This window comes from Bombus pascuorum, chromosome 12 (genome assembly GCF_905332965.1).
Source record: "Bombus pascuorum chromosome 12, iyBomPasc1.1, whole genome shotgun sequence".
In the NCBI taxonomy this organism is placed as follows: domain Eukaryota; kingdom Metazoa; phylum Arthropoda; class Insecta; order Hymenoptera; family Apidae; genus Bombus; species Bombus pascuorum.
Window position 1 is genome coordinate 11,291,721 of NC_083499.1, and position 25,720 is coordinate 11,317,440.

The 25,720-nt window shown below is 38.6% G+C and overlaps 1 protein-coding gene across 2 annotated transcripts in view; it reads right to left on the minus strand.

Moving 5' to 3' along the window:
* The window catches only part of LOC132912965 (hemicentin-2-like), a 214,994-nt gene that overhangs the window by 162,301 nt on the left and 26,973 nt on the right, over positions 1–25,720 (minus strand). Inside the window, exon 1 of one of the 2 annotated variants that reach the window (XM_060970817.1) lies at positions 5,989–8,276. The exons of the other annotated variant lie outside the window; for it this stretch is intronic. Within the exon in view, the coding sequence (XP_060826800.1) occupies positions 5,989–6,097 (109 nt within the window). The 5' untranslated portion in view covers positions 6,098–8,276. Of the gene's footprint in view, positions 1–5,988; positions 8,277–25,720 lie in introns of those variants that run through there. 2 annotated transcript variants of the gene reach the window in all.

A 25,720-nucleotide genomic window follows, 5' to 3' on the forward strand; every position in this document is an offset into this window, starting at 1 on the left:
CGTGTAAAAGCTTGCGGATAAAAAAGGGGCACGTCTTTGAAAATCGCAGGCAAATATGCGGCGAAACTCGGTCGATGTGAAATGAGCGTTAATGGAAATGGATCGAAGAGCGACCTTTCCTCCTCGAACAAGCAAAGAAACTTCAACCAGTGATTGTCAGCCATTTACGACCTTTCCTTCGTACGGTCTCGATGTATCATTTTTTTACGAGTTACGGATAGCGTAAAAATTAAAAAACAGTCACGACGTCATATGAAAGAGAGATCAGACAATATTTTGTAGCAGAGGTAGTAAACCAGATGAATATGGCGGTGAGTAGCTATTCGTACGTTCATACAGATTCGCTTTACTATCACATAAATTGAAATAGCACGACACATATACAATAGTAATTTTAAGCATAGAAGAACGTCGATGAGACGATAAAGGAAGACCTCGTTGTCGATGTTAATTTTATTATTCATATTTTTGCAGAATAAAATTAAACATGACGTTTAAATTTCCTCGTATCCTCTGATACTATGCAACAAATACGTACACAGATGATGTTACGTCCGAATATCAACGTAACTGTACTTTACTATTAAGATTGGATAGAACATAACGTCATTATCGAGCAAATAAACGATTCGTGCTAATTTTCAGGCGTATATTTTCTAAAAATGTTTGTTTACGTTGCGGGAAACCGCCTGCATATCGCTAAATCGTTTTGCTGTATTCCGAATTACATTGCGTATCATCGACTCGATCTTTACAAGACTCATAAATCTAAGACTAGTTATTTCCAGCCGTAAACTACCTGCTTGGCTTACTTGTTGAATGACCACAAAATTTAATCGAAATTTATTGAGAAATTAATCACGGCGCCAGAATATCAGAGAACTGGGACGTCTTCTAACGGTACCGTGTCTATTTGCCGTGAAAACCTGTAAAATTTCTAGCCTTCGCTTTCTACGATTCCCGAATATCGCTACTCGAATATCAAATGATCCGTAAAGCGATCAGATCAAGTTCGATGTGTACAAACTTGCAAATCTGAATCGGAGTATGAACGCTGTGAATCTTCTAATCTATTCGCGACGTATTTGAGCCCGCCACTAATAATCGCTGCAAAGGTACGAACAACCAACGATCACCGTATCTGCTCGTTATTTTTCTCAATACGAATCAAAACGAATTATTCAATGTTTTGGAAACCTCATATTGGATATCGCTGACGTCCTTCTGTACGTAAACCGGCGTAAAAACTATTAATTAACAGGACATACGAACGAAAAAGTCACCACGCGTTCTGTTTTTCATCCTTGCAAGCACCTGTTGAAACAAATGTTCGACAAACCCGGCTGAAACACGGGGATAACATTCGATCACACACGGTCATAGCACAGTTTTGTAACTGCAACGCGATCGGCAATTGCAATCGCAATTAACCACTTTCGAATTCACTACGAAGCTTGTATCGTAGTATATTAATTCGCTTCGAGCAACGTTTGTTTCCCTATACCGAGTTAAAATTGTATTTTTTCTTTCCACAATTCACAGAGTTTGTCCGATGCTCCCCGACATTCTATCGAAAAATGAATTCTCCCTAACCGTTTAACGCTGTAGTCGTATAACGAAGAATTCGGAACGAACGACTCAAGAACACAAATCTTTCCTTGTTACAAAGATTCTCTGCGTGTCGGGTATTAGATACAAAGAATACTTACGTTTGATTTTTTATAGAAAATAAATATTATTAAGCGCGTGAAGCGTAATAACATCCGGGATATGAGATCTTACTATATTACATAGCTGGAATCCTATTGAAAAACTCCTTTATCCAACCAATTGTAGCTTCGTATCGATGCAAATACTAGATATTTGATTGTAACAATTGTCATTCAACGATAGCCGCTTGCAACGAATAATTAAATCATAAAAGTAACAATGGAAAAGAAAGAACGAAGAGGAGAGGGAGAAGGCAATGATTAAAGGGTTCGCGAAGGAAAGGGCCGTTTTAATAAATAGAGAACTTTTACAAGGAAGTTTGGGAAGTTGCGAAGTCGGTGCCACATTATTTTCCGTCTTACAGCCCAGAAAGCTGAACTTCGCTATTGAAATTCCAATTTTTTTCTGCCTCTCCTTTTCTCTCAGTGGACCGGGAATTTCTTTTCCTTTGTCATTTGACGATAAATTCAGAAGGGGCTTAGAGCAGCGGTTTAATTAAACTAGTTTAACTGTCATTCCGTTCCTTCGACTTAGCTTGTTCCACACTGTCCACTCTAATCGATAACGCGGCTTTCGTTCTACATTTTTATTACATCTACGTACGGATTGTAGGCTTTAATATTAATTTTCTGTGACAAAGGAGGGCCTACTCCATTACGTACGGGAAACGACCAAATATCCAGCTTTATTGGAAATTCTTATCCGACGTTGCGTCCTTCCACCAATAAAACATTCGAAATGAAACTATTCACTGTGATATTAACGCTTTAAATTACATTCGGTATTGAGAAATCGGTTAGTTAGTAGCTTTAGCAATTGCGCTAGATAAGAATACTATCAAAAGCTGGTCGCGTTTCGAATGTAATTTTTAGCTTCTTTATCAACTTGAAACCGTGCCGGATAGAAACGTGTTGCCATTAAACGTTCGATCGACGCTCGCGTTAGGTGGTAAAATCCAAATTCAACGCGATCAGTTAAGGGTTCTGACATTTACGAGATCTCGCAGCGTTTCATCCAGTACAACGTTTATTTTGTCGCCTTCGCCTCGATCACGAATAATTTCCCTATGAGAGAAGCGCGACCGCGAACCTGTCAGCAATTTCTGAGAAACGTTTTCTTAGTCTCCGTCATCTTGCAGGCTTCAACGTGGAACTCAGGAATTCACGCATATCCGTACACGTGGATTGCATAAAGTGCATTTATCCAAGTCCTCGACTTGTCATTATCCATAGAGAATGGAGATTAAATCAATCAAAGAACAGCCTGGCTATTTTTTACTCTCACGCAGAACACGCAATGAGAAATTTATTTCAATGGAAAATAGATACTATAAATGTTTCTCCATGGTACGCAATATCGTTTTGCAACGCGGTGAATCTCGCTTTTACATGGCTGAACGTTTATGCTAAAATTCTACGTATGATTTTTCGTTTTCGCTGAGTAAATATTACAAAGGCAAAGCTTCTACTCTGATGATTTTTTGAAAGCAATAATATCGCGGTTCCGATGGAAAGAAATCGATTTAAATAAAGAATTTCTCCTCTTAAAAATGGAAACATTTATTCTAAAGAATTACGAGGAAATAATAATTATATATTTATTGTGTTGCTTGGAAGGATCGATTTTTTAGATAAACGCGGAGCTACGTATATTGTAAGCAAGTAAGACGTCTTCTTCTTTTACAATTTTTCTGTTATTTCTTGCACGATACGTTCTGAATTATTTGCAATTAATGCTTTGATCGATGGAAGGTAGCTTTTTAAAGGGCGTCTTGCAACTTATGGCCAAAGTTCTCGTCTTTAGAAAGAGGAAAAGACTTTCTGAAACATCGCGCATTTTATATATCGTCGTTTCAGTGAGTCTTTTTCATTTTTGAAAGAAGAAAAATATTACATTTCGAAAATTTCAATTTCCTTCATCTTCGAAATATTACAATTTCCATAAAAATTTACCAAATACAATAAAACTTCCTCTCCGAAAGATACGTAAATTTTCGTTTGCTTCGAAGTATTTGAAATATCGCTTATATAACTTTCCAGACAAGTCGATATACGAACTTGTAATTAAAATTTTAACGAGATATACGAACAATAAAAGTATTTGACGTTGTAGTTGTACAATAGTTGCGAGCTTATCGAAATACAATATTCGATACACTGCAAGTATGTGCAGCTATGTAGAAAAAGCAACGGTAGAAAAATGTTGTGGATGCAGTTATTGCTTTTTCGATGTAAGCAAGGTTGAACGTTAAGAAAATGTATCTTCATTGTTTACCATTACGTTTTGTTTAAAAGATGGAATTTCATAGCATAATTAACGTCGATGTTCCTAAAATACCAACTGTTGAGGAAACTTTCAAGCTCCACAGACGGTGACTTGCATTAACTACATAAATTATGCTCCTTTCGATGCCTGACATAACTCGATAATCAATATTGACTTTTGAATTAAGATTTCGTACAGTAACTTTGACGTAAGTATAATTCCGCAGGGATATCAGAATTTATCAGTGAACGGAAGTTTATAATAACTGGTATTCTAATAGAATATTATTAAAACGGAATATTAAATCGTAATACCTACTCTAATTATTTTGATGATATATTCAGCTTATAAAAATATTTCGTTCCAACTATACTACAATATTAACTTTAACATTTTAAAAGACCTTACTTTTTAACTTTTATGCGAGTTATACAAATTACACACGAAATATTAATTTTTTTTAAATTTAGAAACGATAGAAACGGAATTGATAAATTTGAAAGTCAAGCGATAAATTATCTCGTAGAGAAAGACAGATGTTATAAAAATCGTTACCAAGAAAACTTCTCCACAAAGAGATTGACTTAAGACGATGTTTCTTAGTCGATGGCCCGCAGGCCTCCGGAAGACCGCGAGACCCTCGCACACGTACCAAGTTATTATAATTTATTATTCGAATAAAAAATACTTTATATGCATATTTATTTACTTATAACAACTCCTCTCTTCAAATTTGAAGGTTGTCGATGAGCAGTTGTTAAGTGTTTTAAATATACATATTTGACACATTACTGATTCAAGTCTCGAGCTGAGTCTTGAGGTTTCGCGACAACGAAAAGCCTTAAAAAAACTTAAAATTGAGACCAAGATCGCAGGAACAAAATATTTCAAGCATATTTTCTTCGATAAATCAAAAAACAATTGTTTAGCTTATACTTTACTAATTCCGATATTTCGATGGCCATACTCCGTTAAACTTATCGATCATTAAAAATACCACGAAATACGTGTACATACGTACACATGCTTGAAATCAAATCTGCAGAGTAATACAATTTCTCAAGCGTGAAAGCTAAGTGCCAAATGTCCGCTCACTGAAATGTCGAAACAAAAACAAAAGTGAACGGATGTTCATCTTTTTTATAACATGACTTCACTTTGAATAGCTATAGGTGTGCCGTGTATACGCACGTATACTTTAATTTCTCTCGTTGCCCTTTGATCTTTCAAATTTCTCTGACAAATTTAATTAATTGATTCTCATACGACGTAATTCGAAAGCAAGGTGCTCAAGCTTATACCACAATCCGGATAATACGTATCTTTTCCTTCGTCTGCTTTTTTTTATTTTTCTTTTGTAATTTGGTTTCCAACTGCGCAGTTAACGATCGAATCATTGTCTCTATGTATTTCTTTTTGCTTGGCTTAATGGTAATTTCTATAAGATGTCCCTTCGTTCAACGTAGAATGCAACAAGCTAAGTACGTATTCCTTATACGAATACTCAATGAGTTTACCCATTGAAGACCAAACTTGTATGAACGTAACATTTCACTCGTAATTCCTTTGTAGTAAACTTGTATCGTTAAATTCTATAAATTCCATATGCTATTTATGAAAAGGAATTTCGAGAATTCGTTCGATATTTTCTTCCTTACTAGATTCTACGAGTTTACGAAAGAAGAAATTTTCTATACAGCTATGATAACCTATATGTTTCGAATGTTAAAAATTCATTTTCTACCTTCGTCCTACGCAACCAGCTTCTATAATACACGTTTTGTAACTTGACAAAACAATAACTTGCTTGAATAACGTTGCCTATACTAATTTTACCTATTATTTCGATACTTGAACCATGACGAGTTAAACACGAGACTTTTTTGTCGTCGTATTTGGCTTCGTACTTCGTCAAAAGTTGCCAAAAAATTTCGAGTAACGGAGACAAAGGCGTTGATTATCCTGCAGCGTGGTGGGATCAGATATAAATAATAATAACAGTGTACAACTTACTTGGCTTATCCAGATCAGATATCTCCAGCTGCGAGCACACCGTGGCAATCCCCAACACGAACACCGTGGTCGTAGTCGCGACACTCCACCGGCACCTCCACCACCACATTTTGTCTCCTTTTCGCGCACTCTTGGCACACACACCGTCGAACCAACACCCCGACCGACCTAGCCGCCCCCGCGCTCGCCGCCTTTTCAGCGGTTACCTAGTCTCACGATCGTCGTGAACCGGCACTAATTGCAGCTGCTGTTGCTGCTGCCGCGACCGGTGCAGTCGGTGTTCTCCTTCTTGTTGCCGATGTTGCCGCCACTGCTGCATTGCGCCGCCGTCGTCGACATCCTCTCAACGCCTTTCTGTCCTCCTCGACTCCTCGCTACACCCTCGCCGATCACCACTTTTGTCACTCGATCGGAGATTTCAACTGTGATCAATGATTTGGTCGTCGACCATTTAATCGGCGTACAACACACTACGAACCAAAGCTTCCCTCTGCTATCCCCGAGAGTCTTTTCTTCCCCGAGTCTTTCTTCCAACGACTCGACGAACCAATTGATCTTGTAACCTTCCGTTCGAGTACTCGTTCCAATTACGGTGGCGAGATCACCTTCCAAGGGAGTCTCAATTAATCCACTTGTAAGATAGTAACTGAACGAGAGGTGTTCGAACGTTGTGATGGTTTCTCGCGCGATTGTTAGCCAAGAAGTTTCCAGCAACTTTCTAACTGGTACTAAGTTCGTTGGATATCAGGATGGGATAGCTGCGTCGCAGAGTTGGCAGATTCTTCTTGAGAAAATTCGCTAGAAAATGTGTGCGGTCGGATTTCGATGGCAGTTAGAAGCGTTAGGTGAAACTTTGTGTCTTTCGATGCACTCGCCGTAAAACGTGAACCATGTTAAATATTAATGTGACGTCAGGCTGAGTAATAAAATCTCCGTAAAATTCGAAACTTGTACGCACTTCCGAGAGACACGAGTTTGTCGAATTACGGTCTAAGTTCAAGATCGATGTATATGTCGTTAATGACGCTATATCTTCGATCGTCGAGCTTGATGAACAAATTCAATGGTGAATTCGAAGAAATTGAAATTCGGCAGTAACGAAATCGACGAAATCGAGACACTGTGCGTAAAAATCGTGGAAAAGGCGGCAGTGTGATCTGTAGCGAAGCACGTCAAGTATGAGAATGAAGGGACACGTTTGACTCGTTCTAACGTCACTGAGAAATCGTACTGCGCTCGCACAAAACCATCCACGTCCGATAGACTTCGATAGACCGTCTTGTCCTCGAACTGTAGCGTGGGTGGAGCTACGTCGAGCTTCCGGATATTTTTCGTATCGAATACGCAAGGTTATTGCGAGGAGAAAGCAGGAAAAGCGCAGAACGACGATCACGAATTCGTTCAAAATTCAAAGTTCGAATTGCCAGTTTCGCGAGAATTGGTCGACTTCGAAACGGGTCGCACTGAACCGCAAGTAACGCTCCGGACACGAGTCTAGTTTACTGCACCACTAGCTCCGAATGAACTCGTCGGTTTGCCCCTATCTCACGGCTCGTTACTCGCGTCGCTACTCGAGGGGCGCGTACACGGAAGGACATTCGCACAGCAGAGGCATCCACCCGGGATTCGTGCGGTCCTCGTAATTAAATCCCTGCGTATCGATATTAATCAGTCAACGAAATTGAGTCCGCGAACGTTACTAAGTTAATTACTCGGTCACCCGACGTCCACGAGTATCGCAATCAGATTTATGAACCCGACTCTCCGCAAATTATTCCTCCAAACACGAAACTTTGTTTCTAGTTATATTTTATTTGATCTTCTTCTCTTCTTTTCCTCTTTTGTCTCGTACAGTGAATCGAATCTAAATGAATTTCCAGACTAGCTGTATTTTGCATTTATCGCAGCGTAAACACGTGTGTAAGTCTTCTTAACGATCGTTGCAGGAAGTCAGGCACCGTCGGCGGATCGTCTTCCGTACACAATACCATCACATTGTCCAGCATATTCACCGTGATCGATCATTTACATTTCTAAAAGGACAAGACAAGATGCTTCGTGTCAGTCTGTCTTCGCTATCGGTCTTGTTGGACGGGTCATCGATCGAGCGAGACAGATGAGAAACGTGACGGCACGCAGAAGCCGAGATCACGTTGTCTCGGCACGATTTTAATTCATAGATCACACAATGCCACTGTGATCGTACTCGAATACGAGTTTACAACAAATCCCCCACGTGATAGAACCACGTCGAGTCCTGACCCGTGGCGGCTCGGTACTGAAACCATTGAATAGCGTGAAGGACCACCGCAAGCCGGTTCGGCTGCCTTCGCGGCTACTCGGTCGACTTCGGGCACGCTCGCGTTTCACCTTTCTGTCTCGCTCGTCAATCTGTCCTCGTCTCGGCTGGCGCTACGTCCATCTTTGCTTTTCTCTCTCGGTTTCCTACGGTCCGTTCGGTCGGATCGGGTCTTCTTCTCGCCTCTTCCTCGCGCGTTCTCCACCACGCACTACGCGTTGAGATCATTATGATTTAGCGGCGGCGGGGCTAATGAGCCGCCATCGTCGTAATCACCGCAGTACAGGACATGCAATATCTTGGAAGGATCGACAAGGTGACGCGAATTCGCGCCGGTTCAACGACAGCTTGTATATATGGAATTTGAACGGTGTTCTCGTCCGTTTTTAATAAAGCTGGTAATATACCGTTGCCGCGAGAACGTCTTCGAGAGCCGTGTTCCGACTAAATCATTTTCTGAGACAGGTTTTTATTAGTAAAGGAACTAACGCCGAACGCGAGGTGTTGAAATTCTTGAAAATTGCCGCGTTATATAAGATCCGGGGCGAGCCGACCTCTTCGCTTATTCCACTCTAAACGCTTGCGAAATTAATATGTTTTATAGGTCGATGACGACCGTAATTCTCTCATCTCGCAATATCATGCGAATTGGTTAATATTCATGGTGTTTTAGGGTCAGATTGCTTTGGAGAATCTTCGACAAACCAGATTTTCTCCTATAAAATATTTATGCCGACATACCGAGAAATACGGTTATGAGGATTTTAGGCGTTTTATCTGCGTTGCTTGTGTTTGGAATTTCTCTCGGAATACAGGATTTTTATTTATTAACGCCTTCGAGATTCCGCCTGTATAAAACATCTATATGCGTACTATCGGAACTTTCCTCGTAATTGATTTTAAAAATCACGCGACTGTCATTCTATTTCTAATTTATTCAGATCGATCGATAAATCTTCTTACGACCTAGTACTAATATTCGTGTTTGTCTTTATAAACATGGAGTAGAGAATTATTAGTTTCCATTAATCTCTGTCAGTCTTCGCCAAGTCATTGTAAAGGCAAGATATTGTGCACCGATGATACAGTGATACGACCCTTAGTTTCATTGTCAGTGATAATACAAATTCCCCATTATTTACACGTTTGTGCTTCTTCGGTACTTCTGTATCCACCTGTACCTCTATACAAATTGTTTTTCGTTCCTTGACAACTGTCATTTCGAAATATGTACCTGACCGTATAGCTTTGCTATCTTCTTATCACTTGTTCTTTTTATCTAACGATTAATCATCGTACTTCGAAGAAATTCCATTTGCAATATACAGCGATGTGGGTATTGCGTCATGCCTCTTTTGTAAAAGTCTTCGAATTCCTCGTCAGAACGAAAACTTGTTGCATCTTTTACGATCTCGAAATCGTTTAATCTTTCGCGTCTGAACGAATTGTGGAAAAGTCGAAAAAGTCCTAAAAGTAGAACGTTTCAATTTGGCGTAACTAAAAAACACTTTTAATTTAGTACGCGTTAAATAGATATTAGCGATACAGTGAACTCAAGCGTAAGACTCTACGTCTAGTGAAATTCGTACTTCCTAAATTTACTGGATAGGCACTTCACTCGTTTACGTTCTATAAAGGCGCTCCTCCTCTTTCTAAAATTCTCATTCATCATACAGTACTTTCCTGTAAAAAGACTCAGCCTCATATAGATATGCGTTCCTGCACGTGAACGCGCCACTACCACCCAGGAACTTCACTGTCTACACGCATTCTTAAAATTCATAGCTTTTATGTATTGCACATAGTTCCAAAAATTCCTCCATTCTTGAAATATATTAAATAATCAAGTGATAAATCGTTGAATGAATTAATTGTCTATATGTATCGTAAGGACATAAGGAAAGACCTCGGAATACCAACGGTCAAGGAGTAGATTACCAGATTCGCAACAAGATACAGAACAAGAATAGAAACACACCCGAACCAGCTGGCAGCTGAAACGTGCAACACAACAAACATCGCAAGAAGACTAAAAAGGAAACACCCAATAGACCTCATAAAAGATATAACTTAGAAAAAAAAACGAAGCTGGTACCCCGCTGGGGGTAGCCGCCCACATGCTATATTATTTTTTATTTATATTTTTTTTTTCTTCACCAACAAGATATAACACTTTACCAAATGTCCGCAAGGACAAATTGTAAAATAACCAAAATAAAATAAAAAAAAAAAAAATATATACGTATCGTAAGACACACATAATGTAAAGAATTTTTAGAAACATACGAATGCAAGCGATACGTGGAAAACTCACGTAAAACTCACAGCAACATTGGAATAAACACGTATTTCGTCGTCGTCGAACAATCACATGTCTCGAGCAACTTATTAATGTGACTCATAAAAGAGAAGCCTATAATCTATAACTCGTACCTTTTCAATTTACTAGTACTATTAATTAATCAATTTTTGTACAAGAGGATCTTACTCAATGGCTTCTGTATTAAATCAACGTTCATAAAAGCTTCCACTATCGACTCTTGGTATCGAAACTGTTCCAATCTTGAATACGGTATGCGAATTAAAAGAAAGGAAACTTTCATTCGGAGGAATTTTGATTCGACCCAGTCTCTCTGCAACTTGCAATCATTACAAGGTACCTTTCATAAAATGGCTCCGTTTCTAGGTATATGATACTCGTCCTTGTAAACAGTGGTTACTTGAGAGTTTCAATTGAAAATTACTTCACGCGAACAAATCGCGAGCTCCTAATTTTATAACTCCGTGATAAGCATTATCGATGAGAATCCGTTCGAAAGTTAATGCGTTCGATAGACAAAATACATTTCACCAGCGTGGCCGATGGTAACTTTAAATGCTCCGTTTACAGATTTAAGCGCGGCCAAGTCGGAACGAGGTTAATGAGCATCACGAAACATATGTTTCGATTGGAACACCGAAGGGTTCAGAGGGGGTAGGACGCTTATTTGCGTCATAAACATGTTCATGAAAACTGATAGTTCGTGCATAGGTGGTGCACGCGCGAGATAACACCCCTCGAAACTTCATGACTACGAGAACTCTCTGCGATCACGATAAATTCCGGCTTTCGTGTTTCCGTCGCTATCGGGAATCGCCTGCAAATCACTTCCTAATCCTCATCGAGTAGGTATCTGCGAAGGTATCTTTCCCAAATCCCCTTTGAACGTTTGAGAACATTCCCGGCTTAGTTATGTGTATCGTTGTTTTCCTACCGTTCGCGATCTGTAACGCTAGATAGGGTGAGATTTTTCCTTCTTGGAAATTCACGTGAAACCATTTCATTCCTGTTTGATAACATTATTAAACGATTAAACGAGTATGCGTATAGTACGTTTCGCGTTTGAATTAGAAACATTGAAAAAGATGCTTTGCTTCTATAGATGGAATAATAAAACGAGATATTCCGTACACGTTAATTGGAAGATATTTTGTTAAAATTAAAAAGATACGGTAGATATAAATTCTGGTTTGGACATTAAAAGATGAAAAGAGGATATCTGAACTGAAGAGCTGTCATATGAAAAAAAAAAGATTAGGTGTTAGAGCGAAGCAAATTAGGTAGGAATTTTCTCCTTGCTTATTTTTGTGTTAATCGTCACTGATGATTATTGCGGTCATTAGCGAGAAGGATTAATAATACTGTAAAATAGCGTCTGAAATTACTGCCTTGAACTCTTTTTCACTTTCTTAATAGTACAAGTTGCTGTAATTATCCGAGCATTATGTCCTCACTGCCCAAAAAGCAGACTTATGAAACAAAAATTTCAAGAACAGATACATACAGGTAGTATTATATACAAGATATTTCAAGCTACGTATATAAACTCAAATTTACTTCGAATATTTTTGTATATTTTTTACAATTAAAAAGAAATAATACATATAATTTTAAAAAGGGTAATAGTATTAATTGCAATATAAGAAATCAAGAAGAATACCTAGATACATATAGCAGAATCTATCATAGGATTTTAAGGACTTAAGGCGACGTTATAATTTACGATTAATTAAGCAATGACCTATCGAAAGAAGATTGATAGTTCAGTTTGCTAGTAGTGGAACAAATTGAACCGCGATATGTCTGTAACTAACTGAAACGACCCAGTCTCGATTAAGGTTTTATCGTACGCATCGCACCTTAACCCTGAGGTTAAGTGAATATATCCTTAAGACATTTATCTCGAGAACAGGTTTTAACCTTTGAAAGACACGAACAAATCATCGTAATTTTAAATCGTATTGCAACTTTGTACGTTCGTGATTAAAACGGTATCATCCATGAAACGATTTCTTACATGACAAATGGATAAACGACGAGTTTAATATCACGTATATAATTATATAAGTCTAATTACAACAATTTCAGTTTTCCATCGGTGCATAGACAACCGTAGTCTACAAATAGCTTCATCCACAACAGAAAACATATTTTCAATTCCTTATTGCGTTTACTTTAATTTCCGTCACTCTATTCGAACTTTCATTTTAATTTTGTTTCTATGGGTTTCTTCTTAACGACCGAGTCTCTGATAACTCTGATAATGTGATAATGCTTTCTCGTATCGTATGCATCGTATGCATCGTTAATTTAAGCGCATATCAGAATCAGAGGAATCTCGAACGACTCTAAATCTCAGTCACTGCAGTGAAAACTAATCGTGTGGCTCGCGCGCTATCGAATTTAACGTACTTTTTAAAAAGTCTCGATGGCTGGCGAGATCGAATTGTAATCAGAGACTACGATCGATGTGTGCCCGTGAGCAGATCAACGTGTCAGGATCAACAATAATTTATCTACATCGAGATAGCTACACTGTGCGCGCGTTCTCTCACTTGCGTTTTTAATTTGCGAACTGAGGCCGGTGTTCAGTTTCAATTTCCCTTCAAATTGGAAAATTGTTTTCTCCTTGTTGGCGAGAAGCGGAGAATTACCGTGAGTCACAAAATTATTGGCACCGACAGGGATAGAAAAATGAAAAACGAAAAATAAAAACATCATACCAGCAAGCTTTTACATCTTTTATTCGTTTGAAAACTGTTTCAAATAGGCTTTGGACTGAAAATATAAAATACAACGTTAATTATATTTATAATTATATTAATCATTACCGTGTGAAAAGATTATAGTTGAATTATCGAGACGATTTCTGAAACTATAAACGATGGATAAATCTTCTAAAAGGTAAATTGAAGCAAACTACCATGGAGATATCAAATATTTTTTATTTATGTCAAAATACGTATTCAAAGCAGAAATACATCTGGACAACAAACATTAATTTCATTACGTTCGAAATTTACAGAATAAGTTCTGATTGGTTTTACAGTAAAAAAAGAAAAAAAAAGAGACAATAAAACAAGCAGATACGAAAGGAAAAAGTTATCTAAAGTTTGATCTTTCCTTCGATGCTTCCAGTCGAAATTTTCCTACAACACTAAATCGAATACCAAAATTGTTTGCGCACGAAGGATACAACTTCTCGAGAAACATCTCATACAACAATTCAGATATGGAATAAATATTACGTATTTGAAAGTACAAAACAAACATGAGAATCGTGCTTTAAAAAAGCGTTTACTGGTGAGAAGATATTAATCGAGGAAACGGTGTACCATAACGACCATAACCGATAACGTTGATCCATTACCTAACAGGTTTAAGAGAACTTGTTGATGGATTATCCTGCTAACCATTACTAATTTATTTTATTATGCAGAACTCACAAGTTGCAGTACCGCCAAAAATCAATTTATCATAAGGATTAGAACGTTTGTATATCCTACGTTAATTCATAGATTATACTACGATGTATTAGGTATTCAAAAAGTAAAGAGGAGAAGATTAGAAGAGGGAAATAGAAAGCCGAAAGAATACTAAATTACTATAATTAAACGAAAACAAATCATTCCTCTCGCAACGAAGAGGAAATTGTTAACTGAGCACTGTATTTACATCGGAAGTCTGTACAAAATTTCGTTCAAATTATATTTCGCAAAAGCAAAGAATTTTATTTCATATTTTCCGAAGAATAAAGAGAAGAATTTTTATTCGTAAAATTATTTATCAGTTTTATAAATACCAAACTAACGATTCGCACGATTTAATAGAAAGTTGTATGAACAAAATGTGTTATCACGTTGTTCAAGCTTTATTTTATGTATCTTGCACATAATGAAAGTCTGATTCGTCAATGTTTGACCAGATTATATCCAATAGCCGTATCGGTGAGTACGCAAAATATTTTAAATTGTTGGAAACGTACACTTGTGGCCACAAGTTCACCCGATTGAGATTGAGGCTCACGCAAAGATAGACAAACATTATAGAAGTTTTAGATAAGTAAACTATACATTACATGACTCGTAATTAATGTTGCTCACATTTCTCTTGCGAATTTTACAAAGTTTTTACAAACCTTCGCGTAATTATCTTGCACGAATACAGATCATGATCGATTGTATGAAACGAAATATGTTCCAATACTTATGAACGGGATTGTAGAAACGCACATACGCCAGCAACGTGTTCCGACTTTGGTTATGATTATGTACTTACCAATGGCTCATTAATCTTGCAAAGGCGAGGTAGTTTCGTTATGCTACTGATTGACAATGATTATTCATTATGTAGAATCCATTAGCTTTCCTACCAAGTTTTAATCCTTGGATTAAACTCACTACAATACACAAACACATTAATCAATGTTATTTCATTACGATATAATAGTCAAAGATTAATGTCATTGCAGGAAATTTGAAATATCGCGTATTTTCCTAAGGAAGGAAGAGAAAATAGGCCGTGGTAGGTTTGGAAATGAAAGTTTCCAGAAAAATTGGCGCGTGGACTCTATCGCTAGATTCTCCATGCGTTTGATAATTATTTGGAATAGGGGACGTCTCACTGATCGCACAGTACGTGTTCTATTATATATGCAATATAATATAAGATTTGTTTATAAAATAATGTACAAATTGTTTGGAATTTAGAAAATATCCGAATGACAGAAGTTGTGAAGAAAGATATAATTTAAGAGTTCGAAGAATTCTTGCGGTGCTCGTGTAAAAGTGTGATTCGGAGAAATATATTTCTTCAGACATGAAAAATTTCTTAATCTTATGCTTTGTATTCATACGTTGCTAATGGAGCAACTAATCGCGACACGATACACGAAGATTAACGTCGCTATTAAAAAAATAAAAGATATTCAAAGAAGACCTCCCCATTTTCTGTTCCCTAGTTCCCGAACTTAATGTCCTATGAATATGCATTACTTAGGTGGCACCAAGCTATAAAATCATGACAAATTCCCTTTTTCAAATTATCATAAATATATCTTCATTAAGGAATTCGAGGATTATAATTAAGAATCGTATGTATAATACGTATACTGTGTGAAATATTCCGCGGTATAATTAGTTTAGGCTATTGATTCATGTACAAAAATTTTGAAAATATACAGAGATACGGTCGTACATTTGGAAATTCTTCGTTCGTACAATAAGAATGTGATTAATTATCCATTTTTAATGAACATGCGAAATAATTGAATTTGTAATACGATTCGATTATATTCCTTTTAAACCAGCAAAAATCTATATCACATGAAAATAATTATCAGAGTATATAGGTATACTTTATACCAGTCCTTAAAATTATGAATAAAGGGACAGAATGAGAAAAGTAAAAAATAGAAAAAGCATTATAATGTGTATAAAGCAAATACAAAGGGTATAATTAAATACCTTCTATGTTTTTTGTTCTTAAAAATAAGAAAATGATACTAAAAAAACGCAATATTAATTCTGCTTAATATTATATGAATCATGTAACATCATGCAAGTTACACTGACGTATTCCAAAATTGGAAACTAGAGGAAAGAGACAATACCAGGAGTGTCATTCTACGAAGCATACCTTGGAATTTAAATTAAGAAAAGTTATTCTTATTAACAATTACAGGTTAATTGTATACATACTTATGATAATGAAGTTGGGAAATTAAAAAGGAAGATGGAATTGATCGGTTTGACTTCTGAAACGCCGACATAAGATCTAACACACAATTCGAAGAAGTAAAATAATTCGTACAACGATCGCATAACGGCACTAAAATTAACAACCCGAAAGTTCTCAAAAGTCTTATATTTACCTGCAAAGATAAACATGTTCGAACAATCTAGAAATCCCACACACGAAGCTTTTTCTCTCTTCGTACGACCGTAATCTTCTTTCGAAACTGGCAAAGCATAAAGCATGCTTACACAAACAATCCGTGCAACGTCCCGATTCAGTGGGAAAAGCATTAAAAAGTCGTTAAAAGCAGCCATGTTTCAGATTATCGAGGATAAAGCCACTTGAACGCGGATTCGAAAGACTCCGATGCGTTGGTAATCGGTGACCACCATTCAAAATCTGCTGCTGGTGAATTGGTCAGAGTGTGTCTGGTACTAGTCCGGACCGCGTGCCAGATCAACGATATTTTACATCGAGCACAGAACCCGCTTTCATGGCATTCCCAGAGGATTGGAACCTGACACCACGTCATACATCATGGTACACCGTCGAACACCCAGGCTGTTAACCCGAAGCACAAGTTGGATACGATGTTGTATCGCTGGTTTTCCTGGTCTGATCTCCAACTTGTCGAATAAACTATGAAACCTGTTAGTCACATCCTTTCCTCCTTTATGATCAGTTTGTCGATTCCTTCTTTATCTTTATCTCGTGAACGAATTGTCGCCTTCATCGATGGTCCTTTCTCTATCTTTTTTTTTTTTTTTTTTTTTTTTTTTTTGTTTCAATCTTATTAAAATATCTGTGATTAAGCAACAGCGCCACTGTGATTAATCGATGTTTCAACTCTTATTCTTATTTTGCATATATAGGTTTCTCTTTTGTATTAGAAACTTGGGAAATTTAGATGTAGCTAATTAAATTTGTCAAATTTGTTACGAGTGATTCTTTATTTGCTTGCAACAAGAAATATTCGATATACGAATCCCCTACATGGATCATCGATGTATAAATATTTCTCGATCATACGAGTAAGCTGAATTCTTAATAGAATTATAAAATATCATTCTTCAAGATTAAGATATTCGATATCAACAATTAGGATACTTTTTTCACTAGCTAATTAACGCTCGCCATTCAACATTAACACCATACTTTTCTCTCACATCTACGAACTAGATTTACACAAAGTTATCCATCTGAATAATGTTTTCTGTTTCTTCTTGTACTACTTACAGCACTGAATCGCAAAGCGTAATTCCTTTTTCTGCCGGCAAATAAGAGAATATTTGCTCGAAGATCCCACCTTTATCCAATTTCCACGTACTGAGACAAAACAACCCTTCCGATTCGATCATAAGCACGTTATGTTAAGCTCTTAACGAGAGCTTAATTCGCGTCAATCAAGTAAGGCGTCGCCAGCATTGTCGTCGTTATGATCGAAATCGATCAGATAAACGGAATACGTTGGTCCGTGAGTTTGTTCCAGTCGAATGGGAGGGGTACTACGTTAAGTGGAAGGTGAGAAATACTAGATGGTCCGTAACAGTTAACGGTGGAGCAGAATGGTCAGGATGTAATGTAAAAGTGGGTGGAAGAGGACCGCGTAGAAATTTATGTTGGTGTTTACGCGGAGTGGTGTTACCGGTGAAGCTCAGAAGGAGAATAGTTATTACGATTACCGTGCCGAACACCGAGTTTCCATCCGGAAAACAAAAGATTTTACCTTTATCCCGTTCTTCCTGATTTCTACGCGTACATATTGTTAAGGCTGATGCTGTTCCTGCAACTAGGTACTTAGCAAATAAATCAATCCTATTTTCCAACGTTAAATGTACTTAGCAGCAATAATGACAGCGAGTTAGTATAAAGTTTTAAGTTCTGTCGCTTCATCAAATTCGAAGTTTTCAAAGCTGAAGGGATTACCGCGATAAGGAGATAAATTCACTTTCTAGTAATCTGAGTAAATTCGACGAAAATCGACTGGATACCGATCAAGAACAAATCTTGTTTTCAATTCATTATAGATTCGTAGCTATCTGATATTCGTAGTAACATGCTTTTTGCGTTACGTATGAAACCTCGAGAATCAAATCTACACCTCTCTTTTTATTTTTCAAAGAAATTCCATGTTTAAGATTAAATCTTCCTTCTCGTTGCTGCAAACCCTTGGATTGGCGAAAGATTTTTAAAAATCCAAAAGTTTCGTAACGGATTAATAATACAACGTTGTAACAACCAATATCTTTGAAATGTTTACGAAAGCGACAAAGACAAACATGGAATTCTTAAGTTATTTCTTTATAAAGCGCGAGAAGTTGCGATTCGTTAAGTTTCTTTCCTATAATTTTCATTTGTTTTTTACCGTATACCATCTCGCGATTCTTCTTCTTGCCTGACCATTGTCCTCCATTTCCTCGGTTTTCTTCCCTTCGTGACTTCATTTCATTCCTTCCTTCAATTTTGTTTTTCATCCACTAACGGCGCCGCGAGACGCAGAAGTTTCCGGCAAGAAAAAATCTCGAGAGATTGCAGGCCATACGGCAAATCTAACGTATAATTCGCAATGCAAAAATAGACGAGCTCGTGTACTCTATTTATAATATTAACATAATTTATGCGCTGTCCCTCACGGAAGCACGAGCCACTAATGGGCGATGCATTAACCCCGCTCCCGTATAAAAATCGTTTCAAGCGCAGGAAAATTATTCAGAATAGTCGTCCTGGCAAACTTGATTACCTTCAAACCCGTTCAATTATACGTAAAAGACATGTCGTTCTTTCGTTACGTTTTGCGCGGACGCGTGCGTTCGTACGAAAAAAATTCTGATTTCTAACAAACTGTATTTTCATCATAGTCGTGTACGTAAACGGCCAACTGATGTACCGATGCTGTACTGACGCGTTACTGACCATTCAGTCGAGTCTTGGTGATAAAGAGTGTGCGAAACATCTAAAGGAAGATTTCGTTGGATCTTGTTGCTGTTTGTTTTTCGAGGATGAAACCCGTAGCAAAAGATCTGACGGGAGAATAAAAAGAAAAAAAAAAAACAGTTTTCGATCGCCGCGGTTGAAAAACGTGTTCGAGCAACGATAATGGACGACAAAGACAAGGCGTGCTACGAATATCAGGGACGTTCGCGCGAACCGTTCGCATCTGCATTGCACCTGCACCACTGCCATGGGAACCCATGGACGGGCCACGTATTATGCAGATGACTCGCGATTCAAGAAACGTAAGCGACGCACGGTCCTTTCGTTTGCGTCTCTCTGATTCGCGCGCAGCGCAGCCAAACAGGAGACACAGATCAGGACACTATCGACCATTGTGTACAAGGTACAATAACAAGTTCCGATACGTCGATGCAGTCCCAGTTGCTGGAAATTATATCATTTTTTATCGAATGGAAACATCTACGCGTGAATTCGCGCCGCGAATTCGTGTAACCGAGCGTATTACGTATCGAAGCAGTGGCTCGTACGCTTCGATAAATTCGAGCTATGCGTTCTCGCGACAGAAGCTCCTTTGCGAAACGCGTTTCGATGGTAAAGCTGGAAATTTCTCGTTACGAGCTCGACGACCAACGAATTGGAAAAATTATTCGCCGAAAATGTTACTAATTTCTTGATAATTATTCAGGATTATTCTAATTCGATTATCGCAAACAGTTTATTTCATTTAACGATCAACGGGTACTTTAGCGGTAAATGAAAGATACGAATTGATTTATACGAAAGACAAATATCTAAAAGTTTATAACGAGCAACCGTTTAAGACATACCTCTCGATCGTTCTCGATAAATATCCAGCACCTTTGAAGAAAAAGGATTAATAAGGAACGAAGTTAGTCACATTGGCAACTAAAAGATTTCACGAGTATTACAAAGCATCGGTGACGCACGAAGTCGTATAATTGCCGGAATCACCTTTATGCGGTGATTACTTTTACAGCGCGTTGCTCGACTTTCCTATTGAAACGAGCACATATGTAAGTCGACGGTATCTTATCGACGATATATACGTTCATAATGAAAGCTCGGATCGCGAACGAGAAGACAACGAAACGAGTGTGTGTGGTCGTTTCAAGAATAGGAGAGCTCGCGATACATGTACTTGTAAAGTAGACAACATCCGCTGGATCAACATAATAAAGGCAAGAAGAGAGCGTTGAAAGAAGCACGAGTGGAAATAGAGTAGAAAAAGGGTAGAGACAAGAGAAGGAACCTTTCGCTGAGAATTTGCTGCGGATACGGAGTTCACCGGTTGCTTCTAGGCCCCGCTTCTCTCGAGGCTTTCCTCTTAACGAGAAACGACTTGTCCTCGTTACCACGCTCAGAAAACACAGATCAAGGGAAAGGAAAGGGAGAAAGATGTTTCTTTTGAACCGAAGGATTCACAGAGCCCCAGGGAGAATTAGTCTCGTATAATGCGATGCCTTGCGAACATCGCTGCTGCCACCGCTCTGTCGCATTCAATCTTACAAACGAAAAAGACTTCGAATCAACGATTGACGTATAAATAAAAAAAGCAGGTTAGCTAGGTCACGAGTAACGCATATCATTAAATCCAAATTCATCCAATTCTTCCATATACATACTCTTGCTATATCCTCGTAGAAGACGCAATGTCGAGGTTGACTGATAGAGGAACGAGTGGATGAATTTGTAATAGAAAAATATATCGAAATAAGTACAGGTATAGCGAATGCTGATCCAGATCGTCGCTCTTTCAGTGTTACAATACGGTAGAAAGTAATAGGGAGCACGCTCATACATTTCTAACAAGGGACATTACCAAAAAGCTAACCTTGGTGCGTAGCTCTAGCTGAAGGCTACGAGAAACAGCAATAGAAATCTATTTATAGCTCCTTTGTTTCTAGACCTTCTAACCCAAAACAACGTTTATATTCACGGGCACAATGATACGGACCTCCCCTTGTTTTGAATTTTTATTTCACTAAATTCTATTCTCTTCGTAACAGCGGTCTCCAGGTCACGGATATACAAAAATAAAGACGTAGAGTTTTTCTTGAAGTAATTACTTCAACGCGTAATAAATGTCTTTTTTTTTTTTTTTTAATAAATAAGCTCATCTACTATATCGTGTTCTTTCCTCTTTTTTTCTCTATCAATGGTTCTTGGGTTGAAGACTTTAAAGATCGCGCGAATGAAACAGAGATTTAAGGGCGAATTTAGAAAGGAATTTTAAAAAAGCATTGAGAAATATTAATGCCAGAAATGAATGTTACAAGGAGAATGCGCTTTCTGTTTGCTTTCTCGAGCATTTCCTATCTCGAACAAATGTAATGCAGAATAATACAGATACGAAAGTGTTGAAACTTCTTAACGACAGTAATCTACCATCTTCCCTCTCAGAGAATTATTTGCTCCGTTGCGAGGTGGAAAGTAAGAAGATTAAAACAATTGAATCTTGTAAATGTTCACTAATTATAGCAATAGCTTATGATGTTTGTTACGTGAATTGTTAACGATAATCTGTAAATTCTTTGTTATACATAATTTCTTTACTATACAAAAATTAACCGTAAGTAATTTCCTTGGGAATATTACTTTCTCCGTCAATTACGAATATACATGCACGCGAGAATACAGCGTAGAATGAAAATAATAGTTCACTGATGGAGCATATCTCTCGTTATCCTAGTAATAGTTCGTACTATGTTATTTGTGTCTGAACGGTATTATTCGCGACAAGAAAAAGATAAATTTGCTCGATTCGTATTCAATGAAGGTTCGAATGATTGAGGAATCACGTACAGCTACGTGCCCAGGCGTCAAAATGTTAACATTTGATGAATATGCCAATTGCGTTTAGCCAAGTGCTATGTATGCGCGAAAATATTACGGTATGATTATATTAACAAGGCGATAACTCTGAATATCGTAAAAAGAAAGAAGTAAATTTGTAATTCAGTGCCACGCGTCTTATATATGTATCTACGAGTACACTACCCCTCAAAAGTTTGAGATTACTCGTTCGATGAATAGGATGCTCGAATTTTTTAAACACCAGATGCACATGTTTAGTTTGGCGGATTATTTTCGCATGATCACTATAGCGTACGTATTACTTCGTTTTTATCATCGTTTATTTTTCATTTCAGCATAAACATTAGGTCTTATTCATATCGTAATTCATTTGCATCGTAAATATTGTTTCTTGTCATACGAGAATTGAGTCGTTTCGATTATCAAATCAAATCGCGTTCGATTTACTTTTATACAAGGGATGAATCCCTTTGTACCACGAATTACGGTGCACCCTGTGTAGTAAAAGTATCAACATTTTGATCGAATTGCACCAGATGTCCAAACACTTACGCGCGATAGTGTATATCATATTTTTCCACTATAGTCTTCAATTATTGTGAAAGTTTCTTGCCAGCGAAGGAACGCGATCGCAAAAAAGAAGGGGGAGAAAAAATAACGAAGGAAGAAGATGGCTGGAAAAATAGAAAGGTCGTACCCGAAGAAAAAGGATAGCGAATCAGAGGACACTTGCCTGAAAACCGGAAAAGTTTGACCGAGTCGCGACGTGATACGGGACACGATAGTGCAACACATGAGTTACACCTGCTGGAGGCGCAAAACTCGGAACGAGAGGAATAAACCGACCGGCGGAGAAATGAGTTTGGAAAGAAGAGGATGCGGTTGGTTATTAAAAAGCGGCGGTACTAAAATCGTCCATCTCGTTACGTAAGCGTGACGCAACACACGTTTCGAGTATAATTTCACAAGGCTTTCTTCTCGCCAGCTTGCGATCCATGCAACCGCGGTGCGGCGCGGCGGCCGTTTTAAAAAGCAAGGTGGCCAGCGAGATTTTTACGAGTGGAATACTAAATGAACGGTTCGCTGAAATTCCATGTTTATACGAAATTCTTCCTGGGATCAGTTTCGTACACGCAACGAACATTCGCACCGAACTCGATGGAAACACCGTGACATATCGCACTGAATTTTAAGTGGTAATTGATACACAGCATTACGCGAAAAACCGTACATTTTCATTTCTCAGTATGTACATATATTGATTTTACTACGATTGGAAAATTTTTACAGTTATATATTCTTTTATATCGTAGCATTTTTATTATATCGTAATAGCGTCGTTTCTAGCGTTTCATACGATTAAACTAATATATATAGAATAGAAATAAAAATGAAATAACTTGACTCACGATCCACCTATACCAGTCGGGAAGTAATTATGGTAATTTCCATAATTAAAGACCGTAAAAATATGATACAACCTATTATTTACCACCTTCGCTGTCGCTATCGGAAAGTTATCCACGCACAGCACGCGTAATTTTCTCGTTCAGCTAGACGATTGTCACTGCAATTTTCTAAAATATACCGTCTTACCATCTTACGCGAATCACCCATAATATCTCGCCATCGATACTAATTGGTAGAAATTGCGGTACCTACAAACCTGTACCGAAAAAGACGCGAAACAGATTTAATTTCAGAATGCGTTATATCAACGACAATCTCGGTGCTCTCCGAGCGGCGTAACGTAATCTCTCCGCGCACTCACCTCAGAGTACACGGTAAATCTAGTCAGAACGTATTCATCCCAGCCTCCCTTGAATGACGATAATCTCCGGCCGGGATCTAAATCACCCCTTGTATTCCGCGCATTATCGCCATCGAGTCTTTTCTTATTTAATCCCCGACACGTCGATCAATCTCGAGGCACAGCGGTACCATCCTCATTCACGCTCGCGCGCACGCACGAATCCCTGCGTCCTTGTACGCTCGTGTTGGTAGCTACATATATCGACGGGCGTTATACATCGCGATTCGAAGCTCTTGCAACATCGTTACACCATGCATCAGATAAAAGCGTAATTAAAGGGTTGGCGCATTTATGAGGCCGCCATGTTGCCTCATGATGATGCTCTAGCTATACGCAAGTGTAAGTGGTGAGGACCTTTTAGAGAGAGCGAGAAAGAGACAGAGACAAAGTATGGTTTTTAGAGAGGGGGGAGGGGGGGGCGGGACCAATACAGGTGGCAAAGGGTGGAATGGAAGGCAAAGGGACGTGTGCAGGCAAATGGTAGTCGGCAAATTGTAAAACGTGACGCAGATTACGCGCAATAGCTGCACCGGTCGTAATAATAAATTATCATCGACGGGGCTCGACGTTAAACACTACTGGTTTCGGGGCAACCGAACGGGCTTGCAAATTCGTCGGTGATTCGGTGCTGCATACCATGCCCGCATAAAACGTGCAACCTGGAAACGTTGAAACGTGTCGCGCGCTTGCTTCTCGTCCCTTTCACCTCACCGAACCTTCGATCCCCTCTACGCCTCTACCCTTCCGGACCGAGTTCCGCGCAAAACGCTAAAAGAACGGGGGCGGATTTAATGCCGGTCTGATTGCCGTTGCGCGCCGTATCGCGGCACCAGCATACTTTATTTCTTGTAATCCTCCCCGCTCGCTACGAATTTCGCTATGGAAAGGTCGTCGTAATGTTTATTACGTACGACGCTTTGTTAGTTCGGAATTGCACTGGCATTTATCATGGCTGGAATGGCAGCTGGTAGAACGGGCAGGCGAGTCGAGAAGAAGTCGAATTAGGGGCTGTGAAAATTTGAAAACATTATTAGGACGTTGATAAATGTTACACCGCGCAGAAAATTCTTTAACTCGGTCTCGGTATTATCGCGGCACTCGGCCAACGCCGGCTACGAAAAAGCTGATTCCCGACGCTGCAGCGATTTTCTCCTTTCTTTATGGTCAAACTCGCTGTGTGACGCGATATGCAAATAGGATCTAGCTGACACGGGATAGTTTCGGTCAGCGTACACTCCTCAGGTGTAGAACGAGTTTAATTGACACTTGCAGCGCCTGGTAATACACCTACGCAATTAAACGATCGTTAACGGTCGAATTCGTAACTGGAACAGTCGTGAAACCTGGACGTCAAGTTTCGCCGGTTATGACGATAACTGTAGCGTAATAGAAGGGTAGCCGTGGCGCGCCGCGGGTATTTGCCCAAACATTGAACAACGCGTGCAAATAACCAATGCAGCGCGATACGTCAAAGTGCCCCGCGAGTTATAAATTCCAATTTCGAGCACGACAAAACAGGCCGCGCGCCATTTGTAGATTGAATTGCTGATATTAACGAAAAATTCATTAAACACGTGGGATTTATAGATTATATACCTACGCCGTATTAATAGAACACACGCGCCCTCTGAATTTTGCCTTTTGAAATTTTAGCGAGATAAAGGCCTTCTCGAACTGCCTATTTCCGATTGTTTAATCTTTATTGTCAGGGAACATCTGATCGTAAATATCGTTATTTAATGGTAGACCGACTGGACCGTATTGATCGCTATAA